Here is a 20762-nt window from a genome sequence, read left to right as displayed (position 1 = left end):
CGTGTCCTTAATTCAAATTGTTGAGTCTCTGAACACCTTGTGCCCCCAGCCCGAGCTCCGCGGTTCTTAACATGATTAATATTAATGCACGAATGTGAAAACATCTGCATTTAGATGTATGTAATGTATGCTGTGTCGACATCCAGTCGAAAATAAGAAATTTCGTCGTTATTCCTGTGTCTCCCACTTCTTTAAAAAGCGGAAGCGCACTACATTTACATTTTACATTTACAGCATTTACCAGACGCCCTTATCCAGAGCGACTTACAGTCAGTAGTTACAGGGACAGTCCCCCCCTGGAGACACTCAGGGTTAAGTGTCTTGCTCAGGGACACAATGGTAGTAAGTGGGGTTTGAACCTGGTTCATAGGGATTTATTGAGAGTAAAGCTCTAGAACACCTAGTGAACTTCCTGCTCATTTTTTAGAATTTGGTCGTCTCCTTTGTTGCGTTAAAATGCTTTATAAATAAATGTGGTACGGTACTTTAAAATTGATGCTACTAAATAAGCTCATTTCCACAACTGAAAAGCTTGACTGTTGCTCATTTCCATTTTCCCCTCCCCTCAATTTTGGGAAATGCACTCTGTGCATTAAAAACACTGTGGCGTCATGGAGGCGGAAGCTGAGATCAAAATGAGCTGGATTTTTCTAGAATCAGGCCTTGGTGAGGCTCCGGGCTGGAATCATTTTTTTTTATATATATATATATATTAAAAAAAAAAAAAAACAGCAGTCTATTAGGGAACACAGGGGTCGTTAATAAACACCACAGCTCCTGCTGGCTCTCCCCATGACTGTTCCAACTAGGGTCGAAACGATTATTCGAATAACTCGAACGATTCGATTACAAAACAATCTTCGAGGAAAATTCTTTGCATCGAGGCTTCAGTTTAATTAGTCACCAAAGTCCATCTATTATCGTATCGCTCCTGCGGAGCTGCGCAGCACCAGAATCATTGTTCTACATGGACTGTTTTAACTGACGTGCATTTCAAAGATTTAAAGAGCCGCAATTTATTGGCGGAAAAAAAGGTGTGCGTAAAAGGCATTAAATGTCTGAAGTGTGGGAGCACTTTACGCTGCGTGGACAACGTAGTGCAGTAAATACACTGTAAAATGGACCTGGCTTACCATAAAAGAACTTCGTCAATACTAGAGCACGTTATCCGAGCAAATCCTCACGTAAACCGCACTTCTCCAAGCGGACAAGGTATCGTATTTGTATGATTGCTAACTAATATTAGCGCTTCTTAGAACATACATTATTTTAATTATTTGTGTTATGAGTAGTGGTGGGCCGTTATCGGCGTTAACGTGAGACTCTTATCGGGCGATAAAAAAATATCGCCGTTAATCTATTCACAAAGTTGGGTTGGGAGCTGGGTCTATACTACGCAAGCTATTGTGCCGGAGTTAAATGGTTACACTAGATTTATACGTATATTTCTTCTTTCTTGTGTCTTTTAGTTTGTTATTTCCTAAAGACTTTTATTTTGTTTTTGAGACCCGGTTCAGGTCTCTTGGACACATGGCGTGAGTCGTGGCGTGGGGTTTGTGTGCAAAAAGTTTTCTTTCATTTTTTGGCATGTGTTTTATTTTTTTATGTTCTTTTAATACTGTATATTGTAGAGAGAGGTGCAGAAAGACGCGATGTGTGACGCGATGTTCTGACGCGACCATGCTTTTTTATACAGAAATGCAGTATTGTAAATTGTGAATGCTTTATGTTAATGTTCAGTTCTCTTGGACACATGGCATGAGTTATGAGAGAGAGGTGCAGAAAGACGCGACATGTGACGCGATGTTCTGACGCGACCTGGCTTTTTGTACAGAATACACTTTGCACAGAAAATCTCTTCATTTGCGGTTCAAGAAACGAAATCAAAAAGTTACACAACGCAGAAGAAGGACCGCTACACTATGATGACTTTCACCTTGATATTTTAGCGCGGATGCATACCTAGAAACTAGGGCTGCACGATTTGGGGAAAAAGACATATTGCGATTATTGAGATCAATATTGCGATATGCGATTGCGATATGATAAACATACAAACTACTTATAACCTGAAATGCCCAGTGCTTTCAAAATACAATATTCTACAAAACTCTTTTACATTACTGTCGAACGACAAAGCCTGGTAAGGCTAAACAACTGTTTTGATTATATTTGGCCATTATAAAATCCCGTATTACAGTTCTTACATTTAACCAAAACGTTGTTTGGAGGCTGACTTGAACACAGGGATGCATAGCTTTGCTAGCTTAGCTAAGGTTAAGATTTGTAAACAGAGGTGAATTTCTTTAGGAAACCTTCAAAGTTTGAGAAACGTTAACTAAACAGCTAAGAACAGTCTAAATAGTTAATGCCTACGTTTAGCCAAAACGTTGTTTGGAGGCTGACTTGAACACAGGAATGCATTGCTTCGCTAGCTTAGCCTATCTTAGCTAAGGTTAAGACTTTTAAAACGGGATTTTATAATGGCCAAATATATTAAAAACAGTTGTCCAGCCTTACCTATGAAATGTAATCCCTGGCTTGGAGTATACAGCGGTTTGTACAGCCTCAAGCAGCACAAGAGTGAGGTATTTTTATGCACTTCTGTCCATAGACATGTATATGCTTCACGCCACAGCAGAGCCTATCACAATATGGCGGCGACGTTGACGTACGATGCAGCGCGTCATGTGCCGTCTAACCATATGTCTCTGAATCGAAAGTCATGTGACCAAATACGTCACATCCGACTGAAGTGAGACTCGCAAACTTTGAGAGAATGAGAGAATGGATCGAACATGTTGCCGATGCAATCCATGTACTAATCATTTAAATCGCAGCTTTTTGCGTTCATGTAATCGCACAGACTGACATCGCGATTACGATTGCGATTAGATTAATCGTGCAGCACTACAAGAAACCCGTTCTCAAAGACTTACTTTGAGTCATTATTTGGGTAGCACACATATTCTGAATGCCTTTGGCAGAATTCAAATGAGCCATTTTAATCTAGATGAATCTAGACTAATGTAGATTAATCTAGATTTAATCTAAAATATAGATTGATCTAGATTAATTCCAAGATTACAGTGAGATTAATCTAGATTAAGAAAATAAATCTATGCCCACATCTAGTTATGAGTCGATAGTAACGAGGAATGATAAGGCATGAGATCTCACATAATTCACGGCCGCCGTTCTATGTGAGTGGCAGTGGAATGGGCCACACCCAGCGACCAATCGGCGATGGTCCCACCCTTCGAGGTTGTTCCAGCAACAGGTGAAGCCACGCCAGCGGCCCTCAAAAGAGGTACGTGATGTTTTTATGGGAGTCCAGAAGTTCCCGAAGATATTCAAGTGCTCCAGGTCGTCACCAAGATGTTCATTAAAATACTCCAGGTCCTCAATGAGAATTTTGTTCAATTACTCCAGGTCCTAACCGAGATTTTAATTAAAATACTCTGGGGTCCTCTCCGAGATTTTAATTATAACACTCCAGGTCTTCACCGAAATTTTATTTCTAATACTCCAGGTCTTCACCAAGATTTTAATTCTAATACTCCAGGTCTTCACCAAGATTTTAATTATAACACTCCAGGTCTTCACCGAGATTTTATTTCTAATACTCCAGGTCTTCACCAAGATTTTAATTCTAATACTCCAGGTCTTCACCGAGATTTCAATTCTAATACTCCAAGTCTTCCCCAAGATTATATTTAGAACACTCCAGGTCTTCACCGAGATTTTATTTCTAATACTCCAGGTCTTCACCAAGATTTTATTTCTAACACTCCAGGTCTTCAAACGAGATTTTATTTCTAATACTCCAGGTCTTCACCAAGATTTTAATTCTAATACTCCAGGTCCTCCCCAAAGATGTCGTACCTGCATTAGTAGACCAGCTCCTCTTGCATGAGTTGTCTATCACATGAGTCAATAAAGCGGCTACACTTACAGCCGCTTGATTCCAGATTTCTGCGGCTCACTGGACTGTGGGTGTGGTGGAGGTAAAGATGTGGCCACTATGCCAACCGAGTTCTCCTCCTGCTCCTCGTTGACAGAAAGACACGTAAACTGTTAAAGTGAACATACTTGTGTTTATGACTTTTTACAGATTTTTAAGACTCCCAAGTGCTCCAGGTCGTCAACAAGATGATCATTAAAATACTCCAGTTCCTCAAAAAGATTTTTGTTGAACTACCTCAGTTCCTTGTCAAGATTTTGTTTTGACTTTTCAAGGTCCTCGACTTCACCTTTTCTTGTTAAGTACATAACTCCACATGTGTTCATTCATAGTTTTGATGCCTTCAGTGAGAATTTAAATGGTCATGAAAATAAATGGTCAACGTAAATGGTCACAGAAGACACAGAATGAGAAGGTGTGTCCAAACCTTTGGCCAGTACTCTGTGTCTCAAATCAGTAGTTTGAAATAAATATTCACCAGTGTGGTCAGAACACATTGCTGCAAATTTGTTTATTAATTTTAAAATAAGTTTTAAATATGACAAGACCACGGCACATTGTGTGGAGTAGATTTATTGAAATATATCAATTTTAGAAGTTTATAAATAAACCAGGAAAAAAAAATGTTCAGAATAATTCCTTTGTTCAATAAAAACCCAAATGGTCAAACCCACACGGTCCTCATCGCAGTGGGGCCAAACAAACCATTTACAAACCGCTGTAGCTGGAAATAATAATGGTAACATCCATCAGTCCTTTAACAGGCGGATGTGGGAAAAGTGGAAAACGTCCGTTCCCTCGGCCGGTTTCTCACGGCTTTCGTCCTTTCTTGCGCAGGGACTGGCCTTCTCCGGAGAAGGCTATGAAGCTGCTCGCCGAATCATCCTGAGCAAAGCCGAAAAAAAAAAAAAAAGTTAACACTCAGCCGTTAAATCGTATTACCTTCACCCCGCTGTTAAAAGTCAGTTTATTCCATTCTAGTCCAGAGAGCCTTTTCTGATATTTTTAAAAATTGGATGAGATGAGACAGGATCGAGGATTCTCACCTCTTCTATCTTTCTGGGCAGAGGTCGGGAGTTTCTGATAAAAGTGATCCGGCCCATTTTAAATTCATAGTTCGGGATGCCTCTGTGAAATCAAAGTTTACAAAGTGACGTCGGGTGATGTGACACTAGTGCATAGTTCATGTAGAAAGTACAACGATGATGAGGGTGAAGAGCGACCTTTTGATGTCACTGGGGTCGATGGGAACTGGACTTGGCTCGATGCCTTTCTTTTTGCCATCCAGACGGTTGCCTGATCCTGTGAAAGCCTGAATGCAATTGAAACTAAATTTTAATTCAAATGAACAAACACCTTTATAGAAATGACTGTTAAAATGAATATTATTTAAAAAAAAAAAAAAAAAAAAAAAAAAAAAAAAAAACTCACCCTGAAACCTAAATCCATCTCATAATTACTGGGGTCGGCATCTTCCTCCTGGCACAAGACAGCAAAGAGATTTACACTCTACCAATGAGACAGCTGGAGGACCAATAACCACTGTTCAAGGTGCCTACCGCTGGTTCCTCGTAATGCTGAGAGTGTCTTTCAGGCTCTTTGTAGCCCAGTGGTGCATCAAAGTCCACCTGACGGTTGCATAGAACCAATAAAATGAGCAAATCGTTTCCACTTTCTATGTCTTTCTTTCTGTGTACAAATAACAAGATTCTTACATTCATATCACACTCGATGATTGACACGGCTTTGTCCGGCTTAGTCTCCATGACTCTCAATTCATAGATCTAAAAACGAAGAAATAGGAACAAAACTTATTCAACTTTTCCAATGGAAAAAATGTAACTTACATTAAGCTGATAAAAAAAGCATTAAAAGAAAAAAAAAAAAAGGGGCAGTGGTGGCCTAGCGGTTAAGGAAGCGACCCCGTAATCAGAAGGTTGCCAGTTCGAATCCTGATCCGCCAAGGTGCCACTGAGGTCCCCTTGATGAAGGTACCGTCCCCACACGCTGCTCCCCGGGCGCCTGTCATGGTGCCCACTGCTCACCAAGGGTGATAGTTAAATACAGAGGACACATTTCGTTGTGTCACCGTGTGTCATGCTGCAGTGTCTCACAATCACTGCAGCATGTAGTGATTGTGTAGATTTACAGTACTGTGATTTGTCAGCAGCAAAATCCTGATTAAAAAGTGAAAGTGGTAATGTAGATGTTGATATGTAGAGATGTTGCAAAGAACATTACAACTCTGTAAACTAACGCTACACAACTCATGTCATTGTTTTAATAAAAATAAGGAATATCAATATTTCACTTGTTTTGTTGTTAAAATAAAAACATTTTCTTGCATCTCACAAAAACAAGGGATGTGTGTCGAGACATTATATTTTTAAGCAAAGTTAAGAACCTTTTCATTGTAGTTGATAGCGATGACGTCACCGGTAGTCAAGCAGGCAAAATTTCTCAGAGCATTTTCTAAGCTGCGGAAACACAAGTATAAGGTAAAGATAAAGATTGTGCATGTGGCCTGTAGACGCAGCGTCACACACAGTTGTCTGGGTTCACATACACAGCTTTGGGGTTGGTGATGTCGAGGAAGTCCGGGCTCTGAGGCTGGAACTTTGAGTACGTTGCTACCATCAGATTTACACTCTCCACCTGCACCAGACCACCTTCCTCCAGCAGCAGATTCTGCATCATCTGATGGGAAAACAATGCAGAAAATGCCTGAAGAACTCTCGGAAAGTCCCATGGTGAGAAGTGACATAGTACATACACGGTAGTATGGTAGTAGCCTAGTGGGTAACACACTCGCCTGTGAACCAGAAGACCCAGGTTCAAACTTACTACCACTGTGTCCCTGAACAAGACACTTAACCCTGAGTGTCTCCAGGGGGGGACTGTCCCTGTAAATGATTGTAAGTCACTCTGGAAAAGGGCATCTGGTAAATGCTGTAAATGTATTATTTAACATTAATACGAGTTCCCCCGGCCTGTCTACGGTCCTGCAGTGGCTAGCTCAGATGGTCGGATATGTCCGGAATTTGTCCCCTTATGACATCATAAGAGGGAAAGGTTACCTCCCGTTTCTCCAGAGAATTTCCCAGCCCTCCCATAAAACATTATTTACGGCATTATTTACATTTACGGCATTTGGCGTCTGCCAAATCTTATCCAGAGCGACTTACAACGTGCTTAAGTTACCATCGATGAAGAGATCAATTCCGGTTCACTAGGACCCCAACTATGAATACATCTATTTTATTCACTCTGTTGTAGATTCTGTACACAAGTTCGACAACAAGAAAATTACAATTTAATCTAAATATTCTTTAAACAGGAAGGTCTTGAGCTGTCGTTTGAAGGTGCTCAGTGACTGAGCTGTTCTGACCTCGAGGAGAAGTTCATTCCACCACGAGGGGCCAAGACGGAGAAGAGTCTAGATGAGCGTCTTCCTTTTACCTTCAGAGATGGAGGGACCAGGCGAGCAGTACTGGAGGCTCGGAGTATACGAGGTGCAGTGTGAGGTGTAATAAGGGCTGTGAGGTAGGATGGTGCTACTCCATGTTTGGCTTTGTAGGCCAGCATCAGTATTTTGAACCTGATGCGTGCAGCTACTGGGAGCCAGTGGAGGGAACGTAGCAGAGGGGCGGTGTGGGAGAATTTGGGAAGGTTGAAGATTAGTCATGCTGCTGCATTTTGTATGAGTTGTAGAGGTTGGATGGTACATAGTGGTAGAACAGCTAGAAGGGAGTTGCAGTAGTCCAGTCTTGAGATTTTCTAAGGACTGAACCAGTAGTTGGGTGGCCTGGGTTGACAGATAAGGGCGGATTCGTCTGATATTGTAGAGAAGGAGAGAATTATCTATACAGACCGTCATGGCTTCCAAACTGCAGTTGCTCGGTGGTTGGATGTACTTACAATGAGAATGTCTTAGTGACAGAGACAGTCCCCCTGGAGACACACAGGGTTAAGTGTCTTGCTCTGGGACACAATGATAGTAAGTAGGGTGTGAACCTGGGACTTTGGGTCTCCCGGTTCATTGGCGAGCGTCCCACCCACTATTTTGTACCGCATGCAACGTTGTGGCGGAACACTACTCGAAACGTCAACTGATAAACCTTTTTCTGCCGCAAAAGCGCTCACAGAGAGTTGCGGACATGCAGACCAGTCGAGGCAAATCGCCCTGACGAAGTCTCACAAAATTCAGGAATTTTTTTTATATAACACGAAGTTGGTTCCGCCCAACAGCATCTACACAACCGCCACCTGATTCGCTGGGCTGCCGTGAGGCTAAGAGTGAAGACGGTTCGCGCCTAACCCAGTGCGGCAGGTAGCAGATGCCCTCGTCGGCCACGAACTCCAGAACTCCGCAGTGCGTCATCCTGTCCGAGTTCTTGTTGGTCAGCTTGAAGAGCATGGGGTACGTGATGTTGAGCCGGCCTGCGGGCAGAAAGGGAGGACAAACGCCGGTTACCATGGCAATCCGAGGGCGTGGTACTTGATGGGCAGGAAACAGATGTGTGTACTTACTCAGCTGGTCCAGAGCAGACGGGGGCATTATGACTGGTGATTAAAACACACACACACACACACACACACACACACACATGATTATCCCGCACATGCTCAGTTGCATGGTATGTTAATGACTTCCATTATTAATTTACGAACTTTTCCCTCCCTTCTCCACGTCGGATCTGTCGTTGGGCCCCGCCAGCATGGACACCGAGTAGCAGCGGTACTGCGTGGAGAAGCGGTTCTGAAAGGCCCGTGGTATCGGGTGGTCGAACATGTTGAAGGAAAACTGCACAAAAAAAAACACTTGCCGCATGAAACCAGCACGCCAACGCAAACGATAATTTCGTTTATTTTATTAACGTGGATCGGGAACGATGACGCGTCGCACGAAAACGAAGCGAGCAAGACAGCAAGTCGCACAGCCGAGGCTAGGAGGCTAACTGGAATTAGCATTCCAGCTGGAACCGCGGTAAAACAGAGATTAAAAAAAGACGAGACGCGTGTGTTCGATCGTCAGTTACGCACCATGCTTTAACCGCGGTCGTCTGTGTATTTCAGGCAGCGCGGAACGATGACTTGCAATCCAACTGTCCCGCAGACTGCTTTCTCACCGCCCGGAACGTTAGCTCCAAAAGCAGGAAGTGACGCGGAAGCAAAACAAATCCCGATGGCCAATGACGTGGCAGCGTGACAGAAAAAATAAATACATTTTAAAAACCCGCGCCAAGGATTTTTTTTTTACTCAAACCCTAAGATATTTCCGTCGGGGCGAAATATGTGCTTTACAAAACCGGCGCAAAAAAACAAGGTTCCGTCTCCCCCTGCGTCCTCTTCTGATTGGTCCACAGTTGGCCGCCTGTCATATGAAGCTAGAATCCTATTGGCTACTTCAGCACAACTGTCCAACGCCGCGCATTTGGCGCCAGTTTCGTAAGACGGGACTGGCTTTTTTTATGTCGCCGCGACACACGCTTGTTTTATCGAAAGCGCGGCGACTTTTAAAATGTTCGTGACCTGCATTCGAAAGGAGTTTTATGACGTCGTGGTCAACCAGGTAAGTCGCCTTTGTCCTTGCTAGTTCGCTTGTGGCTGGCTAGCCGAGCGGTAGCGTTCGCGTAACGTTGTCCTTGCGTCTGTTTCCCCGCCCGCTGCCAGCGAGTCGCCCTCTTGGTGGCCCTGGACATCGACGCGCTGTGCGCTTGCAAGATCCTGCAGGTGAGTCGGCGCGTTGTCGCCCGGCGGTGGCGGCGGTGGTGGTGGTGGAAGCCCCGGTGTCTTTTGCGTGTGTCCAACGTCCCTGTTCTTCATGCCAAGGCGCTGTTCCACTGCGATCAAGTGCAGTACACGCTGGTGCCCGTGGCCGGGTGGCAGGACCTGGGGACGGCCTTCTTAGAACACAAGGGACAAGTGAGTGGCGTTTATCGCCTCCCGAAACAGGGGCCTGGGACGCGAACAAATACTAACCTGTCAACTGCGTGTGTTCTAGTACCGGTACTTTGTGCTCATCAACTGTGGGGCCAATGTTGAACTTTTGGAGACGCTGCAGCCAGAGGAAGACACCACCTTCTTCGTCCTTGACACCCACAGGCCGGTCGACGTCGTCAACGTCTACAATGACACCCAGGTGTGTGTGTGTGTGTGTTATGGCCGTTTGACTGAGCACCGTCCCACTGAGCAAAGCGCCATCGTCCCCACACAGACTGTCCCTGTAACTACTGATTGTAAGTTGGTAGTAGGGTGGTAGTAGCCTAGTGGGTAACACGCTCGCCTATGAACCAGAAGACCCTGGTTCAAACCCCACTTACTACCAAGACACTTAACCCTGAGTGTCTCCCGGGGGGGGACTGTCCCTGTAACTACTCTGGATAAAGGCGTCTGGTGAGTTTCCGTAAACGTGAGTGTCTGTCTTGTGCAGATCAAGCTCCTGATAAAGCAGGACGATGACCTGGGCGTGCCCTCCTACGATGACATCTTTCGCGACGACGAAGATGATGAGGACGGTGGAGACTCGGGGAATGAGAGCGACGACGGCTCTGAGCCTTCTGGGAAACGTCGGCGGTTTGATGAGGCAGGTGCCTGCCGTCCGATGGAGGATCTGAGTCCGTTCACCTTGTTCTTTGAAATGGATGCCGGTTTGTCTAATTGTTTTTTCCCGTTTGTTTCTATTCAGGGAGCGATGGAGAGAAGAATAGAGAGACAGAGGGCAAAGAGAGAGTGGGAGGCGCGAAGGTGACGTGTGTGCACGCGCTGTTTGTTTTCACGGATCTCGTATGTACAGTGGGGTTTGAACCTGGGACTGTGTGCTGTCCTGGTCCATAGTGGTGTGTTGCCCGCTAGGCCACTACCAGCCATGTTGTGGAGCGTCTCAGTGAGTTGTACGTTTTTTTTGTTGTTTTTTTTCAGACGCGAGATCTTGTTTGACTACGAACAGTATGAATACCACGGAACTTCGGTGAGTACCGTTGACGGCCCGCACTCCTCCTTTGCCTTTTCCGGGCTATGAAGCGAAATATTATTCATTCATGTATTTCCCTGTTTATTTTCTGTCATAGGCTGCGATGGTGATTTTTGAGCTGGCCTGGGTAATGACCAAAGACACCAAAGACATGCTGTGGTAAGATACGGCCACCAGTAAACCGACCGGTGACCCGCCTCGATGGTGCTGTCAGGTCTACCCGAACGTTCCGGAAGCGTTTCTGGTGAACCGGTAGCAGGCCTGGCCTCACGCGGCGTGGCTTGAGACTGTGCCTGTGTGATAATTACTTTGTTCTGTGACAGGTGGGCTGTCATTGGTTTGACTGATCAGTGGGTTCACGACAAAATCACTCAGTAAGACCCTTTCAACATTTATTTTTATATACATATATTTATTTTTATTTAAAAATTTGTGTTTCAGTAACCGTGTGTTTTTATTTTAGTATGAAGTACGTGACTGACATTGCCACCCTCCAGCGGCACGTTTCTCGGCACAACCACCGCAACGAGGACGAGGAGAACTCCCTGTCCATTGACTGCATGAGGATCTCTTTTGAGTACGAGTATCCTTCATTGTTAAAAATGGCCGAGCCTGTCGCTGTTTCCCATTGTACCTCAAAAGCCTGAATATGGGGCAGTGGGTGGCCTAGCGGGGAAGGGAACAGACCCGCAATCGGAAGGCTGCCAGTTCGAATTCCGAACTGCCAAGGTGCCGCTGGGGTCCCCTTGACGAAGGTACCGTCACCCCACACACTTCCCCCCCGGGCGCCTTTCATGACTGCTCACGGCTCTCCAAGGGTGATGGTTAAAAGCAGAGGACACATTTTGCGGTCTCATCGTGTGCATCACAATGACAATCATTTAACTTTCAACGTTTTTTTTTTTTTTTTTTTTTCTTATGCTTTTTGGAAGTTTAATCCTGTTGTGATTTGAAGACGTGTTTTTGAACAATTTGAGATGCTGGATTCATGACCCACGTTAAACGGAATCTGGTTTTCAGATTCACCAGAATGGTGAGTTTTAGTGCCAAAACTGTTAAATTAACATCATGACTAGCATATGTTTTTCCAGGGGGGCAATATTAATATGACTACAGTTTGATTAGTGCATGTTATATTAACTATACTACACTGATGACTACTTAATGAATTATAGCTACACTGAGTGATGTGATTGCACACAGTGAAATGTGTCCTCTGCTTTTAACCATCACCCTTGGTGAGCAGTGGGCAGCCATGACAGGCGCCCGGGGAGCAGTGTGTGGGGAGAGTGCTTTTGCTCTACGTTTAAACACCCAGCAGTGAATTTTAACGTATACTCTCAGAGCATCCGGTATTGTACAACTAGAGGGAGCCTGAGTTCCACCAGCAATCCCAAGGTACTTTATTTATTTATTTTTCTACGGCCCTTAACCAGCTGCCAGCCTGCGCTTGTCCCTCTATCAGCACTGGTCCCTGTATGAGAGCATCTGCAACACCAGCTACACGTCCTGCAGCTTCAAGCTGTGGTCCATTAACGGGCAGAAGCGTCTGCAGGAGTTCCTGGCTGACATGGGGTGAGCGGCCACCCATCCCTGCGCACACACACGCACCACACTAGAGCTGGACATCCGTCAGGTCCACGTTCGGTTTAGAACCGTCTCATTTCACGCGGGCTCACGCTGGACTCGGGTAAAGGAGTTGACGGCTGAGGAAGGCTAGTCTCTTGCAAATATGTTAAGTGAAGTTTAAAAAATTGAATAAATGGCTCCTGGACATAAGACAAAAGAGCTGTGTGCAGGTTGAGCTTGATGAGCATGCTGAACCAGGAGGTAGAAGCGGCTGGAATACGAGCTTTTTCTTTCTAGAGCATTTACATTGACAGCATTTACCAGACGCCAGAGCGACTTCCAATCAGTAGTTACAGGGACAGTCCCCCCCCCCTGGAGACACTCAGGGTTAAGTGTCTTGCTCAGGGACACAATGGTAGTAAGTGGGATTCGAACCCGGGTCTTCTGGGTCATAGGCGAGTGTGTTACCCGCTAGGCTACTTCCACCCTTGCAGAAGCTGGTAGGGGGAGTCAACCGTCCAACTTTTTGTTTCCTGACTAGCGAGACCGTGGCTGCGCTTATTGTCTGTCAGTGAGGAGAACGTCCCACCTACGCTAAGCTGTGCTTTAAAATGCAACTCTTTCCATCCAACCCGAAAAGAGGTCGGTGCACAAAGCATGCTGGTACAGTCAGTTTGGCCGACCTTCATTTGACTCGTGCTGAATGCGGACACTTTAAAAAATGGTCTCCGTTCTGCCTGAGGCTCTCCTGACCCCACGAACGCCAGACAAACGTCTGGTTCAGACGTCTCTGTGAACAAGACCATAACTCTCATCTCACTGACCGATGCATTGATAATCGTAATCGAATCGTGAGACCAATGAAGGTTCACACCTCTAGTATGGAGTATTTTTCCATAGCAAGCAGACATTTTAAACCCTCTTGTTTTCTGTGTGTGTGTCAGTTTGCCTCTAAAACAGGTCAAACAGAAGTTTAACTCTATGGACGTTTCTATCAAGGAGAACCTGCGGGAAGTGATTGAGGAGTCCTCCAGTAAATTCGGGTAACTTGTGTGTGTTTTTTTTTTTTTTTTTTTTTTTTTTTTTTTTTTTTGCAAGTTTCTGTTTGCAGTACACGTGGACGTTTGATCTGTTTCAGCATGAAGGACATTCGCATCCAGACGTTCGGCGTCCACTTTGGATTTAAGAACCGCTTCCTGGCGGCGGACGTGGTGCACGCCGCCACCGCCGTGCTGGAGGGCGTGGAGAAGGGCGAGGCAGACAACTTCATCCGAGCGCTGGACTGCTTGAGTCGGTAGGGCAACCGATGTGTGACATCGCAGGCTCGCTTGCGGTGGTGTTGGTACATATCGTCATTTCCAATCCCATGACCAGAATGCACCATGGGATACATTTACATTATTTATCAGATGCCCTTATCCAGAGCGACTTACAATCAGTAGTTACAGGGACAGTCCCCCTGGAGCAATTTAGGGTTAAGTGTCTTGCTCAGGGACACAATGGTAGTAACTGGGATTCGAACCCGGGTCTTCTGGTTCATAGGCGAGAGTGTTACCCACTAGGCTACTACCACCCTGTACGCCCAGTGCATTTGGTTCTACAGGCAGAAGAGGTCTGTAGAACCAAGTCCTCTCCCTGCCTCGTTTGGACTAGACAGGAGCTCAGCGTGGACATCTATATAGTAGAAGAGCTTTAATTTATTCATATTGCCATGCTACCAGGCCGCCATTTTCTCTCTCTCTACACCGGTTCTCGAGCAAAGGAACCAGAGCAGTGGAAAATGGAATCCTGGGTCCCCTCTGCCGGTGTTTTGCAACACGCGTGTCTCTGTCTGCAGGAGTAATCTGGACCGGCTGCACTTAGGACTCGATTTGGCCAAGAAGAAGCTGAAAGCCGTCCAGCAGACGGTCGCCAGCTGCATCTGCACCAACCTCATCCTGTCCCAAGGACCCTTCCTCTACTGCCACCTCATGGAGGTACACTCTTACAGGCCGCTTGTGCAGTTTTAAAAGTATAGACCACGTCTCTTGTGTAGGTTGGATTCTGTTATTTCATCTGTTGGTTTGATCACAGGGCACCCCGGACGTGAAGCTCTTCTCCAAGCCTCTGGCTCTTACTCTGCTCTCCAAGTACCTGCTTAAGGCCTTCATCTGCTCCGTAAGCTCTTCACACACCCTGACTTTGTTGGATAACCAAGTGCCGATGCCTTGACGGGGCGTCTTCCACGGCATAAAACTATACGGCCTGGTTTTTTTTTTTTTTTTTTTTTTAGGAAGCTCAAATCCCATTAGTATGGGAATTATTGGACTGTTATATTTGGTTTGGACGTGTACATGTGCTGCATGCGTTGTTTCCATATTCCAGCACCTCTGCAGCCATGTGTCTCCTTTTTAAGTCATGTAAATGTGCTGTAGCTGGTGCTCTAGTTAGTTAATTGGACAATATTTTACTTTACTTTATTTCGCAGATGCTTTTATGCAAAGGTAGTCTCGGCTAGTCTCTCTATCTATCGAAAGTTAAATTATTTTATTTTATTTTTTTTTTCGAAATTGCATTTTGAAGAAAAATTTCAGAGGACATATGGTCTTGAATTTGAGTTTTCCCGTAGTAACCGCTCGGTCTGACTCTCGCTCTCTGTAGACCAGGAACAAGCGCTGTAAGATTCTGCCTCTGATCATGGCGGTGCCGCTGGACGTGGAAAAGGGTACGCTGATGGTGCTGGGCATCCCACCGGAGTCGGACACGTCAGACAAGAAGAAGTGAGTGGACCCCGAGGCCAGCCTTGCGACTTTGACCAATCACCAAGCTCGCTTCCGTGTGCCTGCATGCAAAGATGCGGGTGTTAACAGTAAAACGGAGTCAAGTCGGGCATTTTGGGCAACAATAATAATAATCAATAATCAGCAAAACATCCCATTAAATTTTGTTTTGTGCACAACAGTGAGTGTGAAGCCTTCTAATGCTCCTTCTCTCTGTTCCACCTATGCAGCTTCTTTGGCAGGGCGTTTGAGAAAGCTGCCGAGAGCACGAGCTCTAGAGCACTGCATGACCATTTTGACACGTCCAGTAAGTTTTTCTTGTTTTGTTGAAATTGGGATTTTTTTATTTATTATTTTTTTTCCCTTCATATTTATGCACTGAGCATAAATATTTTTTTTCTTTTTTCTTTCGCATTCCATGAACAAATTCCAATTTTATGTCACGTCATACACTGTATGATATGCAGTGAGATGCTTTGACGACTGCTATAGACCACAGTATTGCAAGTATACCATGAACCAATATGCAAATATTGCAAACATAACAAAATATTACACTTTGTCTTTAACGTAAAACATAAAGTATGTAACAGGTAGGGTGGAGGTGTGCAAATGAGTCAAGTCAAAGTATAAAGTGAAAAAATTGTGCAAAAAAAAAAAAGTTAAGAGTTTGTGCAAAAATTGAATGAACAGGCAATAATAACTTAGTGCTCTTTTTGTCATATTTTACAATTCTTACGTGAATTGAGATGATGCGAGAAATGGAGAGACTAGCCATTTTGGAACCTGTCCACCGGGTGGCAGAGTTCAACTGTGCGCACATACAACTTTTCTCAGACCCATGGAACCATTACATACGCACGCCGCCAGTCACTACTACTCCTTTTTTTATCATTTTTTTTTTTAAAGAAATAAAGATGTAAAGTTCCTGAAAGGTCATTGATATCTGACCCATGAGTGTAAAATGAAGTACAAAACTAGCGCAGGTCTCTAGGATCGTTGCTGGCTTTACTTAGTGAGCCACGTCACGTGGTACTGCGAGCGTTGCATCCATGTTCCAGCACCTCCGCAGCCACGCATCTCCTGTTAAAAGTTGTGCAAATTACAGCTCCTGATCTACGCCCGACTCTGATTGGTTCATTTACTCGGGCGTTTAAGTAAAGCCTTTCAGAGTTGTCCTAAAGTTAGTTCAACAAATTTTTGGTAAATTTGACTCATTCTTTGTCATATTTCTGAGATTGTGTGGTCATGAAAATGTGTCTTAGGCTAAGAGTACTTAGAGAGTGAAAAGTCATGGAAATTATTTTGTAAAAATGTGTAAGTACCCTGTTTTCAAAGCAGTTGAAAAATCTGGATGGTTTTTCAACAGTCCTGGAAGAGTTCCTTTAACTTCACTCGTATTACTGATGTTCTCACAAAGCCGATCATGACCGTAGCAGTCATGAAGGTCAAAAGGGGCGACTCTGACTTTTTTTTTTTTTTTTTTTTTTTTTTTTTTTTTTTCTACGCGTGCACACACACAGACTTCTGGTGTAGAGTGTTGAGGAATGTCCTTTTATTGGACTTATTGGCAAAATGGTCCCACTTACTGAGGAATCTTGTCTAGTGGAGCACAGCCCAGCTCTCACACACCCAAAGACGCTGGGATGTTCTCCTTTTTTGGCCCGACCAGACCGTCAAATGCCTTGACGCCTCCTAAAATAGGACGCGCTGCGTATGTTTTGTATGTAAAGCATGTATGTTCAAGAGGCGGCCACGCGGCCCATATCAGAACATCTAACCCGGCCCGGGCCACTCTAATTCTTCTCCCCCTCCTCTTCTTTTCATAGTTATTGAGCTGAAGACGGAGGACCGGGGGAAATTCCTTGATGCCCTTATCACTCTCTTGTCATAAGAGCTCAGGGGCATTCTGGGATAGCGCCCGACAACCCTGGATTTTATGTACATGCAAACATGCAAGTTTTTTTTTTTTTTTTTTTTTTTTGCATGAGAGGAATTTTTCACCCCTTGAGTAAATGTTAGAAATCCCAGGTTTCCACGCAGTTTGGTGCCAAATACCATCTTTCCCTCCCAAACGGTCTCGAAAACCCAGATATTGTGTGTGTGTGGTGTGTGTGTGTGTGAGAGAGAGAGAGATTGCGGGTGTGCTTCTGTACATATCTAATCATTTATGTCCCTGTTTCCTGTACTTGTATGTGTGTGTATATATATATCATTTTTAATGTGTGCTTATGTAAATTATTCTCTAATTTGTCTTATTAGTGTAATAAAACCTTTACTTAAACCTTAAAACCTTTTTTTTTGTTCACCTTTTCTCCATGAGTTGCTCACAGCTGTAATTTCCACACAGGACCATTTACGTACACGGAGGTAAATCAGAATATCTGGTCACGTCCTTCTTATATTCACTTTCTGCAATAAATACTACCAAATAATTCAAATTTGTGACCGTAGCTCGCCGGGGTGTGAAATGTTCCCACGTTCTCACTCATGACACGGTTGTCTAAGAATCGAGGGGTGTGAACCACATGGGCATAAGTCACATTTTGACATAGATATCAAATGAAAGCTCTTGACTGACTCTTTCTACCGGCAAAGGGATCTTTATACATTTTCGATTCAGTTAATTACTGTACACACAAGGCAATTCAACCATCCAATACACCGTGAAAATATTCAGTGCAATTTCAGTGTATAACTGATCACTTCCACCATAAGCTGTGTTTACAGTACAGGCCAAAAGTTTGGACACCTTCTCATTTAATGTGTTTTCTTTATATTCATGACCATTTACGTTGGTAGATTCTCACTGAAGGCACCAAAACTATGAATGAACACATGTGGAGTTATGTACTTAACAAAAAGTGGAGACCTGGCCTCCACAGTCACCGGACCTGGGTGAGCTGGACCAACAAGTGCTAAACACCTCTGGGAACTCCTTCAAGACTGTTGGAGAAGCATTTCAGGTGACGACCTCTTGAAGTTCATCGAGAGAATGGCAAGAGTGTGCAAAGCAGTAATCAGAGCAAAGAAACTAGAATATAAAACATGTTTTCACTTATTTCACCTTTTTTTGTTAAGTACAGAACTCCACATGTTCATTCATAGTTTTGATGCCTTCAGTGTGAATCTACCAACGTAAATGGTCATGAAAATAAAGAAAACACATTGAATGAGAAGGTGTGTCCAAACTTTTGGCCTGTATTGTATGTAAACTGTAAAAACAGTTTTCGTGTTCTACACAGCTGCACATGGTGTGCGTGACGAGAAAATCTGACGTCATTATTATTATTATTTAGATATTCGTTCATATTTTTATGCTGTACGACGGGCGGGTTACACTGGTTGACAACCATTTACTTTTTGCTTGTTGTTGATTTCCAGTTTGTCCCGAGGCACATTTCCATACACATTGGTAGTTTTAAGAACTATTTTTTTTAAATGGTGTGCATCTGTTGCCCAGACCACCTCTGAGTGTCGTCTAAGCGATGGGATCTTCTTGGCTTCCTTCGTATCTGTGCTTGTGATTGGACAGAAGTCTCACACACACACCCACACACCACTGTGGCAATTACTGGGTGGATGTGTTTATACTGGTAGGCTGCTATTATCTAATTGGGCTAACGGTGCAAAATGACTGTTTACGGTTTATTCACGAGAGACCCTACTTTACTCGGAACGCGGGTCTATCGTGCATTCTTTATATCTATTTAAAAAACGGTCCTTTCTGCTGCTTTTTCAGCGATTACTCTGACATTTTTACTCTTCACCCTGATTTTACCCTTCTCGCCCTGAGCCGCCATCTCGCAGTCATGCATTTTAAATGTTGGCCCAGACGCGCCCTCCTTGCCTCGCCGTGGCTCTGGAATAACCCGGCGCTGTTCGCAGGCAGCCATTCGTCTAGATTACAGGCGTTAACGTCCCTGAACCCGGTACCTGAGGGGGAATTTTCCTTAAAATTCACGGATGTTGCAACGCGTGCGAAGGGGGGAAAAGGTAAAGGAATCGGATTCCGGAATGTACAAGTGTAGACGCATGAGGTCGGGGCTTCACCGGGGTTCAGCGGGAGTCGGTTTATGTAAGGGTGTTGGGGGTCAAGGCGAGGGTTCAGCCAAGCGACTGCGATCAGCAGGTGGAACTTTGGAAATAAGTAGGCCAGGGTGTGTGCATTAATAAGCGCGTGTGTGTGTGTGTGTGTGTGTGTGTTCCAAACCAGCCGCCTCTCAACGTGATATTTACAGTAATTCCCCCATAAGCGCACACACACACACACACACACACACAACCCTTCTGCTGAGCTGCTCCAAAGGAATGTGACTGGTTGCCATGGCGTTGCAGGACACATGTGGAGAGAAAGAAAGGAAGCGTGAAGAGGAGCGAGTCGGAGTCAGAGTCGCGCCCGCGATGAACACGGTTCCGGCGAGGCCCTGGTTCAGAGCGGCTAACAGTCAGGCCCCAACTGGGGACACGGTGGCAGTAGGTGGGGCTTGGACCTGGGACTTTGCAACGAGGTCAATGATCTTCGCATTCGCTGCCACATTCGTAGCCGTTCCACGAATAAAAGGAGCGATGGAATAAGCTGGGCCGTCCCCCTTTCAGGCACCTCCTGGTGACAAGATTAGCTGGGCCGGATGATCGAGGACAACAGAAGCATCATGCTGGGCTCTACACACCCTGTAATCCACTCGCCGTGCGTGCGTGCGCGTCACCATGTGTTAAATACGCATCCCACCTCTCAGGTCACCGCAGTGCTGTTATTATGTGACGTGAATAATTCTCAGTTATGGCTTTAAATACTCGGTCGAGGTAAGACGGTGATTAGGAGTTATTCCAGTTTACGAGGCTGCCGGCTGGTTTTTTTTTTTATATACCAGACGGTCTTGATCATCTCTCCTCGACCGTTAATTTTATCTTTTGTTAATACAACAGTCACCTTTCATAAAAGTAATAAAGATGAATCGTGATCGTAATATGAGGTGCAAGGATGCCTCTGTTTATTATGGGTGGTAGTAGCCTAGTGGGTGACACACTCGTCTATGAACCAGAGGATCCAGGTTCAAACCCCACTTACTACCATCGTGTCCCCAAGCAAGACACTTAACCCTGAGTGTCTCCAGGGGGGGACTGTCCCTGTAACTACTGATTGTAAGTTGCTCTGGATAAGGCCGTCTGGTAAATACTGCAAATGTAAATGTATGCTTCTGGAATGCAGATTTGTTTTATAACTGCGCAATAAACGTTCGGTTTTACTTTTGTCTATTTTTGCTTCAGTCATTTGCTATTTTCCACATTTTTATTCGTTTTTTTTTTCCATATACCTTTATTATTACTACCACTTTTGTGAAGCATTTGGAAGAAATGTGTTGCTGATATGTCACTGGGTATTTTTATGATTTATGATTTGGTGAATTGGTTACGCATTTTTCTTTTTTTTTTTTTTTTGCCATTTTTGCTCTGAACCGCTACACTTTTGAATGGAATTTGTGGACTTATTGAA

The 20762-nt window shown here is 44.5% G+C and overlaps 2 protein-coding genes across 2 annotated transcripts; one reads left to right on the top strand and one right to left on the bottom strand.

The window, feature by feature from the left end:
• Positions 1-4519: 4519 nt before the first annotated feature.
• Positions 4520-9124, bottom strand: LOC114771732 (ubiquitin recognition factor in ER-associated degradation protein 1). The gene is made up of 12 exons (XM_028965064.1): positions 9008-9124; positions 8636-8768; positions 8495-8527; positions 8283-8404; positions 6531-6661; positions 6369-6441; positions 5680-5748; positions 5524-5592; positions 5396-5443; positions 5188-5276; positions 5011-5092; positions 4520-4849 (listed from the first exon to the last, which is right to left on the bottom strand). The coding sequence occupies exons 1-12, from the start codon at positions 9008-9010 to the stop codon at positions 4775-4777; spliced, it is 927 nt and encodes a 308-aa protein (XP_028820897.1). The 5' UTR covers positions 9011-9124; the 3' UTR covers positions 4520-4774.
• A 278-nt stretch (positions 9125-9402) lies between these two features.
• Positions 9403-17198, top strand: LOC114771731 (cell division control protein 45 homolog). Its single transcript, XM_028965063.1, has 18 exons — positions 9403-9536; positions 9638-9697; positions 9797-9889; positions 9969-10106; positions 10398-10550; positions 10653-10711; positions 10886-10934; positions 11035-11096; positions 11261-11311; positions 11401-11520; positions 12381-12512; positions 13451-13549; positions 13645-13800; positions 14344-14482; positions 14580-14663; positions 15147-15265; positions 15496-15572; positions 17095-17198. The coding sequence occupies exons 1-18, from the start codon at positions 9486-9488 to the stop codon at positions 17157-17159; spliced, it is 1707 nt and encodes a 568-aa protein (XP_028820896.1). The 5' UTR covers positions 9403-9485; the 3' UTR covers positions 17160-17198.
• Positions 17199-20762: the final 3564 nt, after the last annotated feature.

This window comes from Denticeps clupeoides, unplaced genomic scaffold, assembly GCF_900700375.1.
Source record: "Denticeps clupeoides unplaced genomic scaffold, fDenClu1.1, whole genome shotgun sequence".
Taxonomy (NCBI): Eukaryota; Metazoa; Chordata; class Actinopteri; order Clupeiformes; family Denticipitidae; genus Denticeps; species Denticeps clupeoides.
The sequence above is the reverse complement of the archived record's forward strand: the minus strand, read 5'-3'. Positions and strand labels throughout refer to the sequence as shown.